The sequence below is a fragment of the Panthera onca genome, chromosome A1 (genome assembly GCF_046562875.1).
Source record: "Panthera onca isolate mPanOnc1 chromosome A1, mPanOnc1 haplotype 2, whole genome shotgun sequence".
Taxonomy (NCBI): domain Eukaryota; kingdom Metazoa; phylum Chordata; class Mammalia; order Carnivora; family Felidae; genus Panthera; species Panthera onca.
Genome location: NC_138339.1, coordinates 8,184,361 through 8,206,327, shown reverse-complemented (window position 1 = coordinate 8,206,327; position 21,967 = coordinate 8,184,361). Strand labels below are relative to the sequence as shown.

At 53.6% G+C, this 21,967-nt stretch overlaps 1 protein-coding gene across 1 annotated transcript; it reads right to left on the bottom strand.

Moving 5' to 3' along the window:
* Nucleotides 1–1,087: 1,087 nt before the first annotated feature.
* On the bottom strand, nt 1,088–19,375 carry ROPN1L (rhophilin associated tail protein 1 like). The gene is made up of 5 exons (XM_060634356.3): nt 18,597–19,375; nt 14,351–14,474; nt 12,756–12,917; nt 5,366–5,541; nt 1,088–1,269 (listed from the first exon to the last, which is right to left on the bottom strand). The coding sequence occupies exons 1-5, from the start codon at nt 18,725–18,727 to the stop codon at nt 1,206–1,208; spliced, it is 657 nt and encodes a 218-aa protein (XP_060490339.1). The 5' UTR covers nt 18,728–19,375; the 3' UTR covers nt 1,088–1,205.
* Between the last annotated feature and the right edge of the window lie 2,592 nt (nt 19,376–21,967).

Here is a 21,967-nt window from a genome sequence, read left to right as displayed (position 1 = left end):
GCCTGGGGGGCTCAGTCGGTTAAGCGTCCGACTTTGGCTCAGGTCATGATCTCGCTGTCCGTGAGTTCGAGCCCCGCGTCGGGCTCTGTGCTGAGAGCTCAGAGCCTGGAGCCTGTTTCCGATTCTGTGTCTCCCTCTCTCTCTGCCCCTCCCCCGTTCATGCTTTGCCTCTCTCTGTCTCAAAAATAAATAAATGTTAAAAAAATTTTTTTTTTTAACATTTACTCATTTTTGAGAGACAGAGCGTGAGCAGGGGAGGGGCAGAGAGAGAGGGAGACACAGAATCCGAAGCAGGCTCCAGGCTCCGAGCTGTCAGCACAGAGCCCGACACGGGACTCGAACTCACGAGCTGTGAGATCATGACCGGAACCGAAGTCGGATGCTTAACCGACTGAACCACCCAGGCACCCTTCTTTTTAATTAAAAAAAAAGTTTTACTTGTTTTTGAGAGAGAGAGAGAGAGAGACACACACACACACACACACACACATGCACACACACACCATGGGGGGAGGGGCAGAGAGAGAGGGGGGCGGCGGATCTGAAGCAGGCTCCACACTGACAGCAGAGAGCCCTAGGCGGGGCTTGAACTCACCAACTTCGAGATGACGACCGGAGCCCTGAAGCTGGATGCTTAACCGACTGGGCCACCCAAGTGTCCCTGGGAGGCTTATTTCTGTTCCGTGGTCTAAATGGTCCACTTTGTTTCCCCGGCGGCCGCGACCCTCTTCCAGCCAGCAGGCCTTCTCCAGGGCCACGTCTCCCGGAACACATCCCGCTTCAGCAGAGGACGCTCTTCTTGGGGCGTCTTACGTGTGCTCCCCCCGGGGAGCAAACACCTCACTGGCCGCGAGCCTCCAAGGAGGAAACAGAGTGGCCAGTTTTTACGCTGCCCCTCCCCCTCCCACCCACAGAGATCGTTTCACTCAAAAAGATTGTTTCCCTGCTGTGAATCCTTCACATGTAAGGTTCTTCAGGAAGCATGTGAAGAGCCATCATTTAGAAGACCACCCCACCCCCCAGCCCTGCCATGTTTCACTGGCCGCACTGAACTTCCACCCGGAGAAAAATTCATGCTACACATGTATGTGGTTAATGACAAGCTGTATTTGGTGCCAACGTTTTACAAAGGCACCACTTGACATTAAGAAGTGTTCTCTTCTGTGTTAATGGCTCTGTCTTCTGCACTTTCCCTTCGAGGTTTCCTAAACTTTCCTTGTCAGAATGAAGAAATCTGAAAGTCCTATCATGCCGTTCTTTCTAGAGTCTCTAAATTGGAAACAGATAAAGACACTTATTAGTAATTTCTCACAGCACGCAGTACGATTTTTATGAAGCGCAAAACAATTGAAAAGTTTTACCTAGAAAAATGGATTCTTTCTGGTCTCTAATCAGTCATTCTTACCTCTGAAAAGAAAGCATTCTATTTTCTTGTATAAAAATGGGCATTTATTTCTAGGTGAAACGATCCATACTTTATATGTTTTTCTTCACTGACCCCTCAAATTTTAGTCACTACTGAAACAAAAGTATCCTTCTATTTAAAAAGTTGGCCGGGGGCATCTGGGAGGCTCAGTGGGTTAAATGTCTGACTTGGGCTCAGGTCACGACCTCAACGGTTCGTGGGTCCGAGCCCCGCACTGGGCTCTGTGCTGACAGCTCGGAGCCTGCTTGGGATTCTCCGTCTCCCTCTCTTCTCTGCCCCTCTTCAGCTTGCGCGCTCTCTCTCCCTCAAATAAACATTAATATATATATAACGTCGGTCCAGTAAAACTGAAAGGGTGTCTTGCGTCTATGAAACTTTGGCATTGACAACAGCATGTCCCTCGATTCTAGTTAAAAACTAGAGATTCTAGTTAAAACTAGTTAAACTAGTTAAACTAGAGATTCTAGTTAAAAACTAGAGATACTTTTATTTCTTAAGAGATGGTGAACATTAGCAAACTACTATTGTCAGCGTCAGTGGATGTAAAAATACTGAACTTCTGCGTGGTCGGCGGGGAAGGTGAGAACGGTCTCAGAGGGCTCGTGTTTTTACAGGCGAAAGGGACACCGGTTGGTGGCTCTAAACCGTATTTTACCACGAAAGGCAACCATCTCCTACGTTCCCAAGGGGATCCCGCTTGCCAAACAGTCTCTGCCACGGCTCCTTGGAGACCAAGAACAGAATCTTGCAGAAGGATGCCTGTCCGCCTGCCCTCTTGCTATCCGGGCTGTGAGGATTTCCAGCCACGGCGGACCTGACGGTCCTCAAGCCGCCGGGCACAGTGTGCTTGCCGTGTTAGCTGTGCGGACAGCAAACCAAGGCCCAAGCGGAGTGTATTCCCCGCGTGAAGGAAGAGCCAGCCACCGAGTGATGGAAGGAAAGCACTGAGTGCGACGTTACGCGGACCTTCCTTGGGGACCACTGATTCTTCACCTCAGGTAGTAGCTAACGGCTTCAGAACAAATCTCGCCGTGAATGTAGGGCACCAGATTCTTCTGGACACAGGAAGGGGCCACTCCAACCTTCCAGGGGCTTCGCACACCTCCGGGGCGAGGTCCCTGCAGAGCCATCTCAGGGTCAGCCCCCGGGGCACCTCCTCAGCCGGGGGCCCCTGGTAGGCCCGTGCGGCCCAGCCCGTCTCTCCCACGCACACCTGTGGCGCATCAGTGCAAGGTCATGTCCAGCGCCTTTGACTTTGGCAAAGTCGAAGTGTCTCAAACACTGAGGGAATCGTGGAGGGAATCGACGAATTACCGAGTAGAAAGAAATCACTCCCGCTGCAAAAAGAGGCCTACTTAGCAAGTGTGCACAGGCGGGCAGGGAGGGGGCGGGGGTCCGGTGCTCAGCCCCAGGCCCACGGGCCCACAGTCCCGGAAGCCTGTCGCCGACCCCTGCCATCCACTTAGCCTCCCCAGTCTGGGGCAGTGCTACAGCCTCGCCCTATTTGTCAGCTCTGGTCTGGACCTCTGCAGAAATTTCCGGAGTCATCATGCCTCTCGAGGGTCTTCTAGCCAGAACCCACCCCCGGTTCCCTCAGTAGGCTCTTCACCGGACACAACCCGGGCTCCCTAGAGGCTCTGAATCTCTCCTCTTCCACCACCTGTGGGGGGCAGGCAGGCCAAGGGTCCCCTGGGCACCGCTGGGCGGGCAGACAGCACCGCATCCCGTCGCCACCCTCCACGAACATCACATCAGATGACCTCACAGAGGGACAGAGAGGGGCCTGTAGGAGAGGCCTCTCTGAGCAGGGACGCGGGGCAGCCAGGCAAAGGGGGTGGGATGTTCAGGAAGAACAAGCGTGCTTGGGGTGGGGGAGCTTGGCCTGCTTGAAACACTCGGGGACCCGTGTGGCTGAAGCACGATGAGCAGGGGTCATCAAGTGAGAACCAGAGGAGCGAGCCTGCGGGTGGGCAGTGGTCAGAGCCTGCGGGACCCCGAGGCCATGAAGGCGCAGAGGTTTTCCCTCTTAAAGGCCAGCTGATGGGGCGCCTGGGGGGCTCAGTCGGTTAAACATCGGACTTCGGCTCAGGTCATGATCTCACGGTCCGTGGGTTCAAGCCCCGTGTAGGGCTCTGTGCTGACGGCCCGGAACCTGGAGCCTGCTTCGGATTCTGTGTCTCCTTCTCTCTCTGCATCCCACCCCCCCCACTGCACTCTGTATCTTTCTCTCTCTCTCTCTCTCCCAAAAACAAACATTAAAAAAAAATTAAAGGCCAGCTAACTGCAGACGGCTAGAGACAGGGGCAGTGGGAGGTGGGGACATAGGAGTGGAGAAAGATGTGAGATGGGTCAAGGGGGGGCAGGGGAGGACAGGGGCACCCATGTCTCTGCTCTGACCTCCCTCGTGGGGAGGAGGGTGGCTCGGTTTATGGACAGAGGGAAACCAGGGGGGGAACTCATGGGAAAGAAGGTGGATTTCTGCTGGGACATGTTCAGCCTGGCTCGTGCACAGACATCCCAGCAGGAAGGTCAAGTGGGTGGTTTGATACCTGAGTCCAGAGCTGGGAAGCAAGACTGGCTTCACAACAGGACTGGGGGGCTGAGATTCCCAGAGGTGGGTGGGGGGAGGGAAGGGACAGCAGGAGCGAGTCTCCGAAAGCCTGGTTCAACTCTGGGATGCTGCTGTCCCTGGCAGGGCGTAAGCTGCCTCCGGGCCACGGGACAGACTGGGTCTGGAGCTAGAGAATGGGTCTGGGGCGAGGTGACAGGACAGGGTCTATGCAGCGCCCACCGTGAGGACCTGAGATCAGGCGCGTGCTCTAAGACTGACATAGGAAGAGCATGACTGTGACCAGACGAGGTGGGACCAGGAGTCAAGGGCACAGTCCCAGGGCGGGCAGTCCCCTCCTATCATGCCAGGGGTGATGCTGGAGGTCTCAGGAAAGAAGGGAGGCGCTGGGCAGGGTACATTTTCCTCCCGGGACGCAGCCCTGGAGGTGGGGAGCCAGCTGCAGGGGGAGGGGCGGTGGGGAGAGGGGAAGGTGAGAGACATCCCCGTGGACATTGGAGAGGGGAGGGGCGAGTCCCCAAGAACTGTGGCGTCAGGAGTGTCGGCAGGAAGGGGGTCACCTGGCGTGCTGTCCCCCAGGAGGAGCGCGTGCCGAGTCAGCAGGCGGCACGTGGGGGGAGGGGCACGCTGGACGGCGGAGGACATGGGCCCTGGAGGAGGGGGGACACGACACGGTCCGGGAGGCCGAGCCGAGGAGAGCAAGGAGAGACGGCCACTGCGGCAGCTGGGGAGTCTGGGCGCTGGCCCTGGCATCCCTGGGCAGGAGGGGACCAGAGTCTGGCGGCGAGGACAAGGCCTGGTGAGCAGCGCGTGCCCTGCCCCCGAGTGTCCGCCTCTCCTCCCTTGTTCTCAGGGCCCTCAGCCCTGCCTGCGGGCCGGCCATGTCTGTCACTCTGTCAGTCTGGTGTCCGGCCCCTCCCAGCAAAGACAGAAGGGGACACATTCAAGGAACAAGGCGGGAAGTCACCCCCCCCCCCCCCCCCCCGCAGGGTCATTGCGGAGACACTTCCATCTTCCGCTTTGACACGCTGTGATGTGAAACCATTTGACGCCCGAAAGAATCAGGATAAATTCTGGATAAACTCGTCTTAAAGACAGGATAAACCCTCCCTCTCAAGTGTGAAGAGAACCTGTGTCCCCCGCCCCCGCCCCCCCCCCCCCCCCCCCCCGGGTCACACCCGGAGAAAAGCCGCCTCCTGCCGTGTGGCTTTCTCTGGTGCCGCCGAGGGACACCTGGGAGCCGGTGTGCGTGGCCCTTCCCTCCCAGCACCGGCAGGATCCGCAGGAACCAAGTCGTCTGAGGAAAAGAGGGAGAAAGGACCCTCTCCGGGCATCAGTACACTCGAATTCCGGGGAGGGCTTGTACTCACACAGTGTCCTTTAAAGTGGCGAGATAGGACTCTGTGTCCCCCTCAGGGACGTCCGAGTCCATCTTGGACAAGTAACGGTAGACGTAGGAGAAAGTCTCAAACGGGATGCGCGCGGGCCCGCCCTCGGGGTCCGTGGTCAGGATCTCACACAGATGCTTCATCGAAGTGTTCAGTGACTAGAGACACGACAGACAGGGGGAAACAATTACCACTTGGCACCGCTGAAACGGAAGCCTAAGACACCCGCAGAGAAAACGCCTGAGCGTATTTGACAGGAAGTCTCCGAAGGGTATGTTCTCCTCGATCTAAATGAAGAACTGGGTAAGGTTACAACTGCCATAAACAAAGAAAAGGGAAGGTCTGATCACGATGCGATTGGCCTGAAAAGAATGTTAATCCACAGATTTTATTTTATATTAAAATGGGGGGGGGGGGGCGCACCTGGGTGGCTCAGTCGCTTAAGCATCTGACTCTCGGTTTCAGCTCAGGTCATGATCTCCCAGTTGGTGAGTTCGAGCCCCGTGTCAAGCTCTGGCACTGACAGTGCAGAGCCTGCTCGAGATTCTCAATCTCTCAATCTCTCTCTCTCTCTCTCTCTCTCTCTCTGCCCCTCCTTGACTCACACTTTCTCTAAGTAAATAAACTTAAAAAAATAAATAAATAAAATGGGAACGACTCTCCAGGACGTGAGGAAGTATCAGCCCCCTTAAGACGGGCCCCAAGCCAGCGCAGAACTCACCAGCCCCTTTGGAGTCACCGCATGCCTAGGGGCGGAGCTAACGCTCACCAAGTAGACGTGTCACCTGCCCGTCAGGCACCGTGCAGGCCCCAGGCAGGGCCGGCCCTGCTCTGGGCCTTGTCTCAGTTCCGGGAAGCACCAGCCCCTTCGCCCCTGTGCACCGTGCCTCCCTCTGCCTGGGTCGGTCACCCCCACCCCCTCCCCGGCTGCCGGTACTTTGGCTTTGAGCCCGAAAGCCAGGCCTGGGAGAAGCCGTCCGTCTCCCACCAAGGCACAAGCTCTGAGCGGGCTGACTCCCTCCAAACCAGGAGGGCTCAAGGACACGCACTCACGGTGGGGGAGCCACTGCCTACGTCAAGCACAGCGGGAAGGCCCACGCAGACAGCGCTGGTTTAGTGCTAGACTGTATCGGATCCCTGGTGACCCCACGAGAGCCTCGTGGAGACGCAGGGACCAGGCCTGTGTGCAGGGGACCAGCTCTTGCGGACTGTAAACTTTCCAGGAGTTTATTGAGAGGGTTGACCTCCCATTGGCAGCTTGAGACCAGCCATGGTGGGAGCATTTACACCTCATGCCAGTCAGGGTCCTTCTCCCCTGCAGAGAGCAGGCTGTTTAGGGGGCTGCACTTGGGAGGAAAGAGTGAGAAAAACACAGATGGGACGGTCACACACGGACCTGCCTGACCGGGACTGAGGCTGCGTAGGGGGACAAACCTGACACCCTGAGGGACACACAAATGTCTGGAGTCACCTTTACTCTCTCTAAGTTTCTGTGGGTCAGGAGTCGGCACTGCTTAGCTGGCCCGTTCACGGCTCCAGTCAAGGTGTTGGCCAGGGTTGGGGCCTCATCTGGAGGCTCGACTGGAGACAGACCTGCCCCCGCCCTGACCCAAGTTGCCGGCGGACTCGCTGCCTCGCGGCCGGCTCTCCGCGGACCCTCACAACAAGGCAGTGCACCTCCACCAGGCTCCAGGAGCTCGACCGGCTTCTCATAGTCATGCCAGAGAAGACGCCTCATGCTTGCAGCAGGGAGAGGGGGAGAGGGCTAAAAGGGAGTCAGTGGGGCCCAGCGGCTGAGCGGCTGGCCTGAGGTGAAGCCAGCAGGGCAGGAGCAGTGAACACACCCCAGCAACGTGAAGAGCCACCAGGCTTTGGGGGGGGGGGGGGTAGGTGAGCTGCCACCTTCAGGGACTCCAGGCGCCGGGCTGGGGGCTGGAGGAGAGGAGGCCTGACCAGCCCAGAGCTCCCCATCGCCATAGCCGGGGCTCCAGGTGTCTGGAAAGCCACTTCCCACACCACCCGGGACCGAGGGCCGCTTGAAACCTTTCAAAGACACGTGGTTTTGTTAGATTTTGCTTTTATATCCGTCGCAAGCGGGAGAGAGTTGCCGGTGGGTGTGGCAATGCTGAGCCTCAGGAGGGATGATGGGGACGGAAGCAGCCTTCGCGGAGCAAGCAGATGAGGTCTAAGAAACTGTGGCTCCAATGCTTCCGAGGAGGAGGTATTTAAGGAAAAAGTACATCAAAACATCCCAGCATCCCTGCCTTCTGCAAAGGCCCGACGATGGTACCGGTGTTAACATTTCTGGCAATGAGATGCGCAGCCATTTTTATATCCACGAGGGTTCGTAAGGCAACTTGCCTGGCTTTGTACCTGAGCCAGATTTCTCCGCTCCCAAGGGTTGCTCTCCAGCCAGAAGACCCTCGTAGGCAGGCGCCCCTGCCCCGACTCACTCTCCCGACACCAGCTCTTCTGGAAGGTGTGGCTGCACTTGCTTCTAGCCCAGCACTTAAGTCTGAGCCGTGGCAGTCGCATGCGATTCAGGCGGGGACAGGAGACCAAAACAGGCCTGGAGACACCTGCTGTTTCCTGAGCAGCTTCAGGGCACCAGCTCTGTGGAAGCTTCTGTTTCAGAATCTTAGCTGCTCTTGTGGTGACAACAGAGGCACCTCACACCTCCCCAAATCCCCTTTTAGCTAGCGGGGAAGTGACAATCTGTGTAACATCGTGACTGATCCCTTTAAAAAGAAGAAGGGGGGGGGGTCTCCTTGGCAGCCGGGAGGGAGAGCTCAGTACCTCAAGCAGTGGTGTCACCCCCGCATTTCACTCTGAAAAAGTCTGAGGACCTTTTCACTTCCTTCCTCATCCTCAGGGGTTTTCTCATCTGAAACGCAGTTCAGTTCGGGGACCTGCGGCAGGTGAGGGTGGCGGACGGGTACTCTCGAGATGGCGGGGCTCAGTCCTCGGGAGACGCCCGTTCGTGAGGGCCGATGCTGCCCACGTCGCCGTCCGGGGAGGAGGGAGGGCCCCCACGTGTGAGCACAGGGACAAGGCCAGTGGAGGCATGTGGGTGGGGTGCACCCCGCCTCTTTCTCCCCCCTGGGGGAGACCCTCAGCAGTGGGGTGCCTGGTGCTGGGGGCCGGAGACCCCAGGGGCCCAAGAGCAGCCCTCCTGGTGGAGACAGTTACCAAACTTGTCTGTGACGTGAGGCTCCCACCCACGGCGGGGGGGCTGTTTCTCTTCCACGGTCAGACGGTAAAAGGACTTCTCGTGGGCACCTCAGAATGGGCTCAGAGTCCAAACTGGGAAACCTGAATAGGGGAGCGAGCCAGGACGCTGCCTCCATCACTGGGCCACCGGGGTGGTGACCCACTGTGCTTGGAGGTTGTCCTAAGAATTCCAGCTGGGCCCTGCTAGGAGGCTGGCAGTGAGAGCTTTTCAGAGTAAAACTCCTTTTAGGAAATCAAGTGATATTAATGACAGTCCTTGGGAGTGGTTATTCTCTGAGACAGGAACCTGCAGGCTCTCACACGGTGCCCCAACCCGAGGGCGGCACACTCCGGGGCTACAGAGTCCCCAGGGAGCCCGGTGGCCGTGCATCGGCAGCGTGGAGCCCGTGGTCTGCGTTCAGATCCCGCTCTGCCACTTGCAATCTGAGTCCCTGAGCCTCCCTCCACGACTAGTCATGGTGCGAGGCCCGGGAGGGGCCCTTCCGCAGAGGGCTGCTGGAGGATTAAGGAGAATAGAGACAAGGCCCCGAACGTTCCAGCCCACGGCGAGAACCCTGGACGTGACGCCCATTCGTAAGCGGCGCGTTTTGGATGGAAAATCGCGTTACACACACGCGTCCTGGCCACCGGACGCAGAGCGAAGTTCATGCCTCTCAGAGGCTCTCGAGCGTCGGGCCGGTGGTTTGCCATTCCGGGCTTCCTCCCTCAGTGTGGGGCGGAGGGTGGCGGGGACTTCATTCACAACTGTTTTTTGTACTAAAAGAGGTCCTCAAGCTTAAAAAACAAAGCGAAGAATTTTGATCCCCTGCTTCGATGCTTAGGATCACTGCCGGTGCTGCAGAAATGGAAACTCAAAGATCACGACATGAAATGTCATCTTGCCGGGCAAGCATCACACAGCATCGGAGCAGGGGGCGGGGGGGAGGGGGGAGGGGGGCGCGGGAGTCACCAGCACGCCCGCCCTGCCTCCCACCTGCCCCGGGGCAGCCACACGCCCCCGAACCCCTTTTGTGGCTCGCGACGCGGTAAGCCAGGTGGCGGTGAGGCACGTCTGCCTGTTCTGTCCACTCAGGACGGGGCCCAGCTCGAAGCAGGGCTCAGCACACGTTTGTGAAGCAAGGAAGGCAGGCAGGCGCGATTCACAGGACTCTGAAGTTTAAGTAGAGCTTCTGGTCTTCGCAGAGACCTTGCATTTGATCCCTCTGCCCGGCGATTTCGAAGAGGAATTGGACAGCACGGACAGCACGGAGGACGCGTCTGCCACCGGCCACGCAGAGACCGTGGATGGAGGCGGCGGGGTCGAGCCCGTTGTGCTGACACAGCCACCAGATTCCAGTTTACCGGAAAGCCTCTGTGGAAGGGTGAACGGGCAGTAATCCGTCGTAAAATACTCGTCCCTTCCTTCCACGTCACCGCTCCGTCTCCTCCCTCTGAAGGGTTTTTAAAAAGCACGAACGTAAACGCTAAGATGCCCCACGACACCACAACCGTCCCCTCCGAGGCACAGCTTCGGGTTGCTGACGCGCCTCCACGCTACCCCACCGACGCGTGGGCATCCAGTGGCCTCTCTCCTTCGGGGCCTGGCTGCCCCGGGCCAGCTGCACCCCCCCCCGCCCCCCTCTCCCTTCCCCACCTACGTGGCCGGTGGACCAGAGGGGACGGGGACCAGCAGGAGGGGACCTTCCCCGACCGCCTGGCTCCAGAGTGCACGGCTCACGGCAAGCACTACTGCCGAGATGGCCTGGCTCGGGGACGGGACCAGACCCCACACTGACCAGCCGGGATGACAGACTTATTCAAGGAGGAAAGGAGGGGCGCGCACGCTGGAGTCCTGGCCCCTTCCCCGGTGTTGCGTTCAGAAGGTGACCAGATGTCTCCACCTAGCGTCCCACCCGACGCGTGGACAAGAGACCCTGTCGCTTGCTCTGGCCTGGCTCCAAATCTAGCGCTTAACCGTCAGGCTTAAAGTGAAGGTGACAAAGGTGGATCCCCCACAGGATGAAACATTCTACCTCGTGGGAAAATCTGAATTTCACAACTACACCATAAACATCCGTCCAGATATTAGACACTCATTTTACATTATGAAAATCTTGCTTTCACAGGAGTTCCAGATGAACCAGGCAAGGCAACGTTAGCTTCAGTAACGAAACCTGACTTTGTCCTTCCCACCGGTCACGTCGGGGCCCGTCTTGGCCGCAGGAGGGTCCCCGGGGCTGCCGTCCTCTCCGCGGCCGGTGGGAGCACTGCCTCTGGGCCCCCGTGCAGCTCAGCGTGCAGCGTCCGGCCGGCACCTGGCTCTCCTGGGGTTTCCCACTTTCTCACTGGGGCCCGACCTACAGCGGTCTGTAATGATACGGACGGACAGATAAGGAAATCTAACTGGGAGTGAAAAGAAGTTCCAGAAGGTTACTAATAACAGAATCCTCTTTTCATAAAGTTGAAACCAACGAAAATAAAATAGTGTTCTTTCTTTCTTTTTATTTTTTTTTAATGGTCATTTATTTTAGAGAGAGAGAGGCACACACAGAATATGAGCCGGGGGGAGGCGGGGGGTGGGGGTGCAGAGGGGGAGACACAGAATCCGGAGCAGGCTCCAGGCTCTGAGCTGTCAGCACAGAGCCCAGTGCGGGGCTCGAACTCATGAACCACGAGATCGTGACCTGAGCCGAAGGGGGACGCTTAAAACAGACTGAGCCAGCCAGGCGCCCCGAGATAACGTATTTCTTGGGGTATGTGCGTGGCCCCCAGGAAGCGTGAGATTTGGGATAGCGGTTGCTTCGGGCCGGGGAGGCAGGGGGATCGAATGGAGGAAGAGAGCAGAGGCCCTCAGCAGCGGCGCATTGTTGGTGTTAGCGATCGTGTGGGGATCATGGGCGCTTCTGACGTTAAATGACCGTCTAAAATTAACACCGGAGATGAGTGCGTCATGAAGCGTGGACTGTGAATTACCAGTTATGCTCTCTGCGGTGCAAAGACTATAAAAAGGGAGGGCAGAAAACAGGTGGCCATCTCGGCAGCGAAGGGGCCACTTCTCCTCCTAAAAACCCCTTCTTCACAAGCGGACAGTGGTAGCTCTTCCTGCCCCGGACCCCGGTGTCTCACAGACTCGAATACTGGGGCTGGAGAGAGAACGTCCAGATCCCCAAAGCAGTCCGGTCCCTCCTCTCCCCGCCCCCCTCGGTTCAGAGACGCCCTTACCTTCGGAACTGGAGAGTCGCCCGTGTCTTGATTCCCAACGGTCGTACTTCAACATAAGCCAAGTTCACTATATCTGTCACCTACTAATCACAGATTTTAACTCAAATATAAACTAACTTTACGCCTCTTCCCACAGAGGAGGAAAATAACATCTGCTTACGAAACTGTATGTAGTTTCATAAAAAGTCACTGATGCATTCTCTTCTAAAACCCAAATGCCTTTTAATGATATTTTATCTACTTTTTTAATGTACTTTTAATGATATTTTATCTACTGTTAACAATTTTAACATTGAAGCATTCGTAAGTCTTTAACTTTCCCAAATTAAAATAACTGTAAGCCCAGGGGCGCCTGGGTGGCTCCGTTGGGTGAGCATCTGACTCTTGGTGTTGGCTCAGCATCATGACCTCATGGTTCATGAGATGGAGCCCCACGTCGGGCTCTGCGCTGACAGCGTGGAGCCTGCTTGGGATTCTCTCTCCCTCTCCCTCTCTGCCCCTTCCCTACTCATGCTTTCTTTCTCTCTCTCAAAATAAATAAACATTAAAAAAAAAAGTTTAAAATAACTGTAAGCCCAAGAATAAGACAGTCAGGGGTGCCTGGGTGGCTCAGTTGGTTAAGCATCTGACTTCGGCTCAGGTTATGATCTTGAGGTTCGTGAGTTTGAGCCCCGTGTTGGGCTCTGTGCTGACGGCATGGAGCCTGCTTGGGATTCTCTCTCCTTTTCTGTCCCTCTTTCACTCGCTCTCTCAGTCTCTCTCAATCAATCAATCAACATTGAAAAAAATATGACAGTCTCTGGAAAAAAAAATTGCTTCTCTTAGACAAAGTGAGTAAAGTAATGAGAGTGTTTCCTTCAGTTACTGAAACACCTCTATTATTTTCAAGCCAGGCCTATGATTACCCAGGATGATTAATACGCTACTTGTAGGTACGTACCCCACCAAGCATGCTACATCCGAGCGCTAAAAATTTTATCCACTCGATTTTGTTTTCGCAAGGATCCAGCTGCAGCAGAGTTCTGAAGTTTTCTACCGGCAGGCACAGATTTTTCCATTTCTGCTCAAGATGTGCTAATTCCACATACTGCTTGTGGCTACACTGTATAGAAAACACAGTGTGACAAAATCAGTACGTTTTTACGTCTGCAAGTATTAAGGTTTAAAAACCCGTGAAACATAATGCCGATGAATCTTTAAACTCATCCCAGGCGCACGACTGCATGCTGGGAAGAGATGAGCTCTGAATTCACAACACAGAGAGCCCGGGGAGAGCTGGGGGGGAAGGTGTGTGGGGGGATGCTCGCCCGGCAGGAGGGCGCGGCCAGCCGACATCGGCACAGTTAACTTCTCAAAAGGAAAAAGGACGGTGAGGCCAATACGGCCTCCCATTGTGACTTAGGAAAACGGGCACACGCACACGGGGTAGGTGATTCCCTGTGGTCTGTGTGAAATGCTTTGCAAGAAAAAATAAACTTCAACTCTTAAAAACTGAGAACAGACTGAGGGTTGATGAGGGGGTGGGAGGGAGGGGAGGGTGGGTGAGGGGCACCGAGGAGGGCACCTGTTGGGAGGAGCGCTGGGTGTTGTACGGAAACCACTGTGACGATGGATTTCATATTACAAAAAAAATCAACTTCAACAAACAAAATGAAAACATTTCAAATCCCACCCGCTTCATGTGTTAACAGTTAAATAAGAGAAATTTGAAAACTGAAAACAACTTCATTCCTTCCACTTTTTGAAACAATCTGTGAGAACTGGTAACTACCACGATGTGCTAATGGTCTTGAACGTGAAATGCTTTGAGCAATTTTAGCGTGTCTTTTCCCGAGCTACCCCTTTCGACGGTTATTCGTTTTTCCCTCCAGATTTCCAGAAGTCAGCGTATCCGGCACAGAAGCACGGTAAGTCAAAAAGTGTAATGGGGACAAATCACTTTAAAGATCAAGGTGATGCCACCGATGTCATTTTTAGCAACACAACGCAATCATTCCGATTGCCAAGCTTGGCCGGATAACACACAATCTGGCAGCTCGTTTCTCTGAAAGCAAGATGATGGGTCGGGAGAGCACCGGCCCGGGACTCTTGCGCCAAGACTGTGCGGGGAAGGGCCTCGCCCACGCCCGGGCTCTCTGGACCAAGGACACCACGCCAAAGGGCGCTCTGCTGTTCAGATTAATGAGGCGGCAAATTATTTCTTTAGCACATACAAAATTTTTATAAACATATTTCAAGAAGAGACTTGCAGCCCCCATGTTTGGAGTTGAATGTTCAGACTTGTAGTCCAGGAGCATCTAGCGTTTTAATTTGGTATTTAAAAGAAATTATATTTCACTTTCCTACGATCTAATCACGAATAGCTATGCTGGGTTCTTTCAACTAGAGAAAGAGCACTGAATACAACGGATCCCTCCTTTGACTAAATCTTGCGGGTTTGCACAGGGAACGGAGGCCTCGCAAATGTGTTGGGATGCGTTAACGCAGCCACACTTTATCTCGTGGAGCCGACAGATTAACAGAGACCCCTCATACCTGCTTGTGCAAAACTTTCAGGAGTCCTTGAGTCAGGCCTGTGTCCGTTTTCTGAGTGGCCACGGGCATTTCAATTCTGTCCTTGACAGGAAGCGGATCTCCTCTTGACAAAGCTGAAAAATACCTAACAGCAACAGATGTCCCTGAAGGCTCGTCGATACACAGAAAGCACCGTAATGAATGCGGTCTCTTAAATGACCCCCAATGCCTGGGACCCCTCCAGGGGTCTTGGCTCCTCTACTCGGCTCTCCAACTTAACCCTCTCTGCGTGCCTCAGTTTCTCTGTCTGCAAAACCGATAATGGCAATCCCTGTTGTAGGGCCCCTAGGAGCACTGAGCTCAAGCCACAGCGGGCTGAACGTGCCGCTCAGCCATCAGGCCAAGGGGCGGGGGGGCTCCCGAAACACATGTTCTTATCAAGCAAACACTATGAGGGGTCCTGGAATGCTGCCAAAGGAGGTCGGAGATTTGGGACGACAGTGACCCAAGGGCAATGCCACAGTGCAGTCCTTCCATTTTGACAGCTGGCATCTGGCCCTCCCTTTGGTTGGCCTGGCTGCCTTCCAAGGGGCCTGACTTCGACCATCTCGGTTCAGCCCGACACGGTCCCGGATCAGGGAGGTCACCTGTCTGCCCCACTCCTCTAAGTCAGAGGCCACCCTCCCCCACCCTTCACGCTTTCCTGCCTGGTACCTTGTTTTAGTAATTTTTTAGGAAACTGCTTTATTAAATTTAACAACTTAGTAATAATAGCAATTAATTTAGTAATTAACAATTTAGTAGTGGTTTTAGCATTGTTTCCCTTTTCCCTGTTCCTTTCTGGGTGGGAATATGGGTGCTTACATCGGTGCCAATATTGCCTCTAGCGGGACAAGTGAGGGCATGGAACCAGTTTAGGGCAACGAGTCAGGATGAGACACACACTCGGCTTCTGTCTGGCGGGGACGGGGAGGGGGCACCAGGCGAGCCAGGGGTGGCCAGCCGCTGGAGGCAAGTCACCGGCCACTCTCATGGCTAACACAACAAAAAGAAACAATATACACAGCGAAATGAATGGCAAATCCTCCGCCAGGGCAACAGGTCATAATCGAAAAGGTCTGAATAATGAGGGGTGCCTGGGCGGCTCAATCGGTTAAGCGTCCGACTCTTGACTTCAGCTCAGGTCACGACTTTGCGTTTTGTGAGTTCGAGCCCCCGCACCAGGCTCTCGTATTGGCAGTTTGGAGCCTCCTTGGGATTCTCTCTCTCTGCCCCTCCCCAGCTCTCTCTCTCTCTCAAAAGTAAACTTAAAAACTAATAAAAGATATGAGTCATTAGAAACATCTCTGATTATGTAACAAAGACAGCCGTAGCTAGGTATTTGATAGGCTAACAGAAATTTTGTACCTCGTCCCCTTTTCCTCTCTCCACCCGTATTTTGTTGACCTAACACAAGGGCAGCAGTGAGAGAGACAAAGGTGGAAGTAAGGTGACAGGGGGAGGCATGGGTGTTTAGCTTTGTCATATTGTTCCTCATTAGGGTTTTCGCCTATTTGGGGGACTTTATTCCTCATCACCGATCAAGCCACTCACCCACCTCCACACAGCCTCTAAAGCAGGGGTCCTCAACGGTTCTCCCTTCTCCTCCCCAGGAAGGCCCTGGCAGTTTCTGGAGACATTTCTGGTCGTCACAGGAGGGGGTGGATGGTGCGACTGGCCTCTAGTGGGTACAGGCCAGGATGCTGCAAAGGGCCCTGCTGGGCCCAGACACCCCCCCCAGCCCCACCCTCCCCACAGCCCCCAAGCAATTGTCCTGTCCCAAGTGTCAACGGTGCCCAGGCTGAGAAAGCCTGCGTTAGGGGCGAGCCCCGATGTGCTAATTCCCTGGAGGCCCGTGCAGCAGAAAGCAGCCTATAGCATTGAACCAATTCTTGCCCCAGTCATACCGCACGACGCACAGGCGACGTAACAAGGTACGGCCAACTAGCTGTTGCGTCAGAGCAGAGAACACAGGCGGGGGAGCCAGGCTGAGCCGCCTCTGCCACCTGAGAGCCTCGTTTGTAACCTGAACGCCTCCTGGAGGCTTCTGCAGTTACCTTCACAGGCATCCTGATTTTCTGCTTTTTTCTCCTGTCACCATCCCTTGGTCCGGATGCCATTCCTCTTCCTGGAATACCCTTGCCTTGTCTTTTAAAGTTTTTGTTTGTTTGTTTATGTATGTTGAGAGAAAGAGGCACAGCATGTGCAAGCAGGGGAGGGGCAGAGAGAGAGGGGGAGAGAGAGAGAGAGACAGAGAGAGAGAGAGAGAGAGAGAATATCTCAAGCAGGCTCTGCACGGTCAGCACCAGAGCCCAATGAGGGGCTCGTGAGATCAAGACCCAAGCCGAAATCAAGAGTTGGTTGCTTGGAGTGCCTGGGTGGCTCAGTCGGTTGAGCGTCCGACTTCAGTTCAGGTCACGATCTCGTGGTTCGTGAGTTCCAGCCCCACGCCAGGCTCTGTGCTGACAGCTTGGAGCCTGGAGCCTGCTTCGGATTCAGTGTCTCCCTCTCCCTCTGCCCCTCCCTTGATTCTCTGTCTCTCTCTCTCTCAAAAAGAAACATTAAAAGACTTTTTTAAGAGTTGGATGCTTAACCAACTGAGCCACCCAGGCTACCCTTGCCTTGCCGTAACCTCAAAGACCAATTCGTCCTCTTCTGAGCAACATCTCTCCCTAACAGATTGTCTGGTGACAGCTGGGACCTGGCTGAGACCATTTCACACACGCTACTTAGTGAATAATGCTTCCTTTTACTCCTCAACTCCAAAACTGTTCTCGAGAGAAAACAGTTGCATGGCACATCCAGAAAGTTCTCAATTGAGCCTTTTAAATTAAAGTGAAGCTTAAATTAAAATAATTTAATGTTCCAAGAAAACAGTGACTCAACCTTGGAATGTTCTGTCCAGTACAAATAAACTCTTACACGTCCTACTTTCGTTGATGCTTTAATGACGGTTAAAACCAAGGCCATAGTTTTTTTTTTTTTTGGGGGGGGGGGGGGAAGAACCCAGAGAGAATCTATCAGAAGCAACCGACAGAAATGTTTGTCACAAGGCAAAGCACTGGATTGATAAGCAGCCTTGTGTGGTACGTTCTGTAAGAGCCTCAAAGATATCCAGGTCCGAATCCTGGAAGCTGCAGATCTCATTTTGTGTGGTAACAGGGACTTTTGTAGATGTGAGTGAGGATTCTGAGATGGGAAAACTGTACTGAACTATCTTGAGGGGTCCTAAATGCAATCACAAGTGTCCTTGGGAGAGGGAGGCAGAGGGAGAGACTTGGAGATGCCACACTTCTGGCTTTAAAGACGAAGGGGCCATGAGCCATAGAACACAAGGAAGGCAGTTCCAGAAGCTGGAAAAGGCAAGGCAAGGGACTGGATTCTCCCTAGAGCCTCCGGACAGAAGCCGTGACAGCTTGACTACAGCCAGGCGAAACTGATTTCGGACTTGCAGCCTCCACAACTGTAAGAGAATACATGCCTGTTGTTTTCACCCATCAGCTTTTGTGGTTATTCGCTAGAGCGGGCCACAGGGAACTAGGTCACCTTGGTTTTACAGGTGAGAGAAACTGGATATGCTGGTTACTAAATAAAACGTTTACATTCATACTGGTTCTTGGGATCATAAGACTGAGTTTCTAAGTCTGTTTCCTGAAAAGGACACAGAACGTTCCTTTCAAAACCAAATGGGTTTATTTTAATGGTTTTAAGGTCTGTTTGCAACTTTAAAATTAGGGAAATAGTATGTTTGCTGCAAGAAATATTTGCCTTCTGTGAACTAAGCTGGGCGAAGTCTAACCTTTACAGCAGCCTTGGGAAAATCACCCCAACATGACCTTGGTCGTTTGGGTTCTAATAAACTGACCCAGGTACCTAAGCCTGGGAGGATTCTCTAGCACGAGGAACCTAGCCCTAAGATTCCTTCTTGGAAAAAAAAAAAAAAAATCACTTTACAAATAAAATACAGGGTCTGCAGTGGCTTGGTCTTATAACACAATGCAGAAACTTTTTTACCCGACGCAACTGCTTTGTAAGTTTTACTCTGAGTAAGTACCACTCTCCCACGATGGAGTTGTCATTACTTTGCAGGACAGTGAGCATTCTGCAGTAATTTCTGGGAAGGTCACCCAACCACGATGCTTCCTAGACGCTCAGATGTAGACACCAGCTGGGAAAGGTGTCCTGAGCGTCGGACCACGCGAAGCGGCCGGCTCTCCCAGGCGCTTACCCCGCGGACCACTGCAGCACGTCGGCGGGCTGGGTGCGGATCGCAGCCTTGGTGAACTGCTTCAGGATGTCCGGCAGTTCCGGGGGAATGTGGATCTGCTGCGCGCAGAACATGGTGTCGGGAAGCGGCATCGCTCTCCGCAGACCGGGACCAGGCTGCGAAGAATCAAGGTGCGCTGCGTGTGGGGGCGTGAGCCTCGGGGCGCAGGCGCAGCTCAAGGGTCTGGCCGCCCAGCCTCCCCGGATCTGGAGCCTGGAGGGGACCTGGGTTCTGTGGCGGGGCCGGGCTCCCGGACTTGGGGGCGGGCCAGGAGGCCGGCTTCGCGAGGTCCGGGGTGGCCGGCCGGGTCTTTCAGCCGCTCCTCCTCGGGCTCCTCGGAAAGTGAACGCCAACTGCCCCTTCTAGTCACAGCCCGGAAGCGCCAGCGGCACCAATTGTGTCGCAGAGGTATCCAGGCAACCGGGACGCATGAGGGCACCGCCCCCTGGCTCCGCGCAGGCGCGCACGCCTCGGGCCGAGACCGCACGGTCGCCCGCGCCCGGCCGGCAGGTAATGCGCTTGCGCAGTCTGGCTCCAGCCCCCTTTCGCCACTAATTGGTTGTTTATACGGAGCCGAACGTTTCGCTTAGAAAAGGACCTTTTTGGTCGATTTCCCACTGCCAGTTGTGAAGGGCGAATTCACAAAGGACTCCCCTTCCCCTTGCTCTGGCGTCGTAAACTTAAGGACGAGGTGACTCAGTCCTCGTAGGTAGGAAGCCGTTGTAATCATGGGGGCTGGTCGGTGCAGGTGGCACGAGCTCCCCCCTCCCCCGAAGGAATGTGGCCCTGCCTTCCTCGACTGTCGCGCTCATGCTGCACGTGCTCGTCCAAGCGGTCCCCAGCCTCGATATCCTCGCATCTCCCACTCGGTCTGCTGATTGCAGTTTAAGAGCCACTTAGTTTAGACAGAGGCTGATTTTCAGCTAAAAGAAGATTCTGTTTAAATTGTTTTCCTAAGGAAGATGGAATGGTTGAGCCAATATGATCGGGTCTAGAAGGACATAAGCCATGTCTTCTGATACAGTAGGTTCGGGTCCATGGGTAGAGTAATTGGCTCCATTCTGGTGAATCCTGACCAGGGCAGTGTACAAGGCGGCTACGTTTAAACCCACCCTGAATGTATGAGGCCCCCGAAGCCTGCTTTCCCCTGCTCACCTCTAGCCCGGAAAATGGAGAACTGGAATAAGTTATCTCCAGGAAGAGTCAGGCAGCCCTTCCTCCTGCCCTAGAGGCATCACCCCCACCCATGATCCCTCTACCTGGGCACACACATTTCCAAATTAACAGCATTAGCAAAAACTTAAAACAGTCAATATTTAATGTTGATATAATATGGGAAAACAAGGAATCTCATATGCTGGTGAGAGAGGAATGTCAATTAGTACATTTGGGGGCCATTTGGTACTATATTTTGATGACTTACCAATATTTTACCGATTGATCCTACAGAAATACTAGCCTGAGTATATAAATTAGTACGGACAAATGTGTTTATTATAGCATATAATAAAATGGGTTAACTAATGGTCTTTCAGCAAACTGAAATCATAATCTTATCCACACAACAGAATACAATACAGCCAGAATTATTAAATGAGGTAGCTACTTAAGTGTTGATATAAAAAGATGGTCATGAAATATAAAGCAGAAAAAAAAAAGCACCCCATTGAGCAGAGTCTGTGGGAGCACACTACCTATATTGTGATAAAAGGAGCCTGTGAATGTATGTTTACCCACACCACATTCTGGAAACAAACACTAAACTACTAATAGTGGTAATTACCTCTGGAGAATGGCACAGGTTTTCAGTTTTTATTTTAATCATAGACACATTGTTTTTATGCTGTTTCATCCATTTATTTCCTCAAGAGTATTTATTGAATATGGAATATGTCCCAAGAACCGTCCTGAAATACAATAGTAATCTCCGAATAGTTACCAAAAAAAAAATCTCCGAAGCTTACATTCAAATGGGGGGAAACATGCTAATGTAAACAATACAGGAAAACCATATAGTATGTTAATACATATGAGAGACAGAACACAGCAGTAGAGGGGTCGGGGAAAGCCCCAGGAGCTGCAATTTTAGATAAGCCTAAGAATGACACTTCAGTGAAGAGAGGAAGAACTTGGGGAGAGCCTAGAGGAAGAACAATAAGGCACAGCAAGCAGCAAGTGCAAAGGCCCAGAGGTTTGACCTGTTCTGGAAGCAAGGAGGCTGCCTGGAGCACAGTGAGCACAGGGGGCCTCAAAGCGACTGTGGACTTGGGACTCTGTGATGGTTAGCTACCTGGGCAAAGCACTGATGTGATCTTAGATCTCAACATGATCACTCCGGATCCAGTGTTGAAAGTCAATGGAAGAAAGAAAAGAGAGCATGGGCAGAGGTCAGGAGCTCCAGAGAAACTGCAGTGACCCAGGCAGGAGGAAGATGATGGTGCATTGCACCAGGATGGTAGCAGTGGGGGTGCTGTGACGTAGCCAGAATCCAATTTATTTTGAAGTTAAGACTTGCTGCCCAATTGTACGTGAAGCGTGGAAAAACACGTGTCAAAGGTGTTACCAACATTTTTTATTTAGCAACCTGAATCCGTCCAGGTGCTTACCAACTGAAAGGGGAAGTTTGAGAAAATAAATCTGGGGTAGGGGAATCACGAGTTGTGTTTTGGACCTACTCAGTTCGAGATGTCCGGAGAGTCCACATAGGCAGCCGCACGGATGTGTCTGGAGTTCCAGGAAGGAAGATGGAATGAGTAAATAAATATGTATGTGAGTGATCAGCATCTAGACGGCCTTTAAAACTATGAGAGTAAGCGAGATCACCAAGTCAATAGGTGCAGGTAGAACAGAGGTCCCAGACGGAGCTGGAAGGCAAGACAGGGTCAGTGAAGGAGTTTATAAAGCAGAGTCCACAGACAGGTAGGAGGAAGATGAGGGGAGTGCTGTGTCCTGAGAGCCAAGGGAAATGGTTTCACTGGAGAGAGGGACCAGCTGTTTCCGGTGAGACCCGAGAATTAACCACCGAAGTTAGGGGTGGCCATTGGTGGCCTTTCACAAGAGCAATTCCGGCGGAAGAGTGGAGCAAATAGCTGATTGTAGTAGGGTTGGAAAAGGAGAGGAAAAATTGGAAAGCGGGAGTACGATAACTGAAGGCCTTTACTGAAAAGGAAAGCAAAATAGAGCAGATGAAGGAGGTGAAGATTTTTCTTATGCAAGAAACAACGGAAACGTCTGGATGATGGGAAGGAACCACAACAGTTACCATGAGGGAGAGGGAGATCTGCAGCAGCGCCTTGAGCGGGTGAGAGTCCTGTCCATCCAGTGAGGCCGTG

Coding starts and splice junctions, on each gene's coding strand:
- ROPN1L (XM_060634356.3), bottom strand. CDS start 18,727: ATGCCGCTTCCCGACACCATGTTCTGCGCGCAGCAGATCCACATTCCC. Junction 12,918..14,350: donor TGAAAGTTTTGCACAAGCAG/GTATGAGGGGTC, acceptor TTTTCTATACAG/TGTAGCCACAAGCAGTATGT. Junction 1,270..5,365: donor GCCACTTTAAAGGACACTGT/GTGAGTACAAGC, acceptor TTTCCAATTTAG/AGACTCTAGAAAGAACGGCA.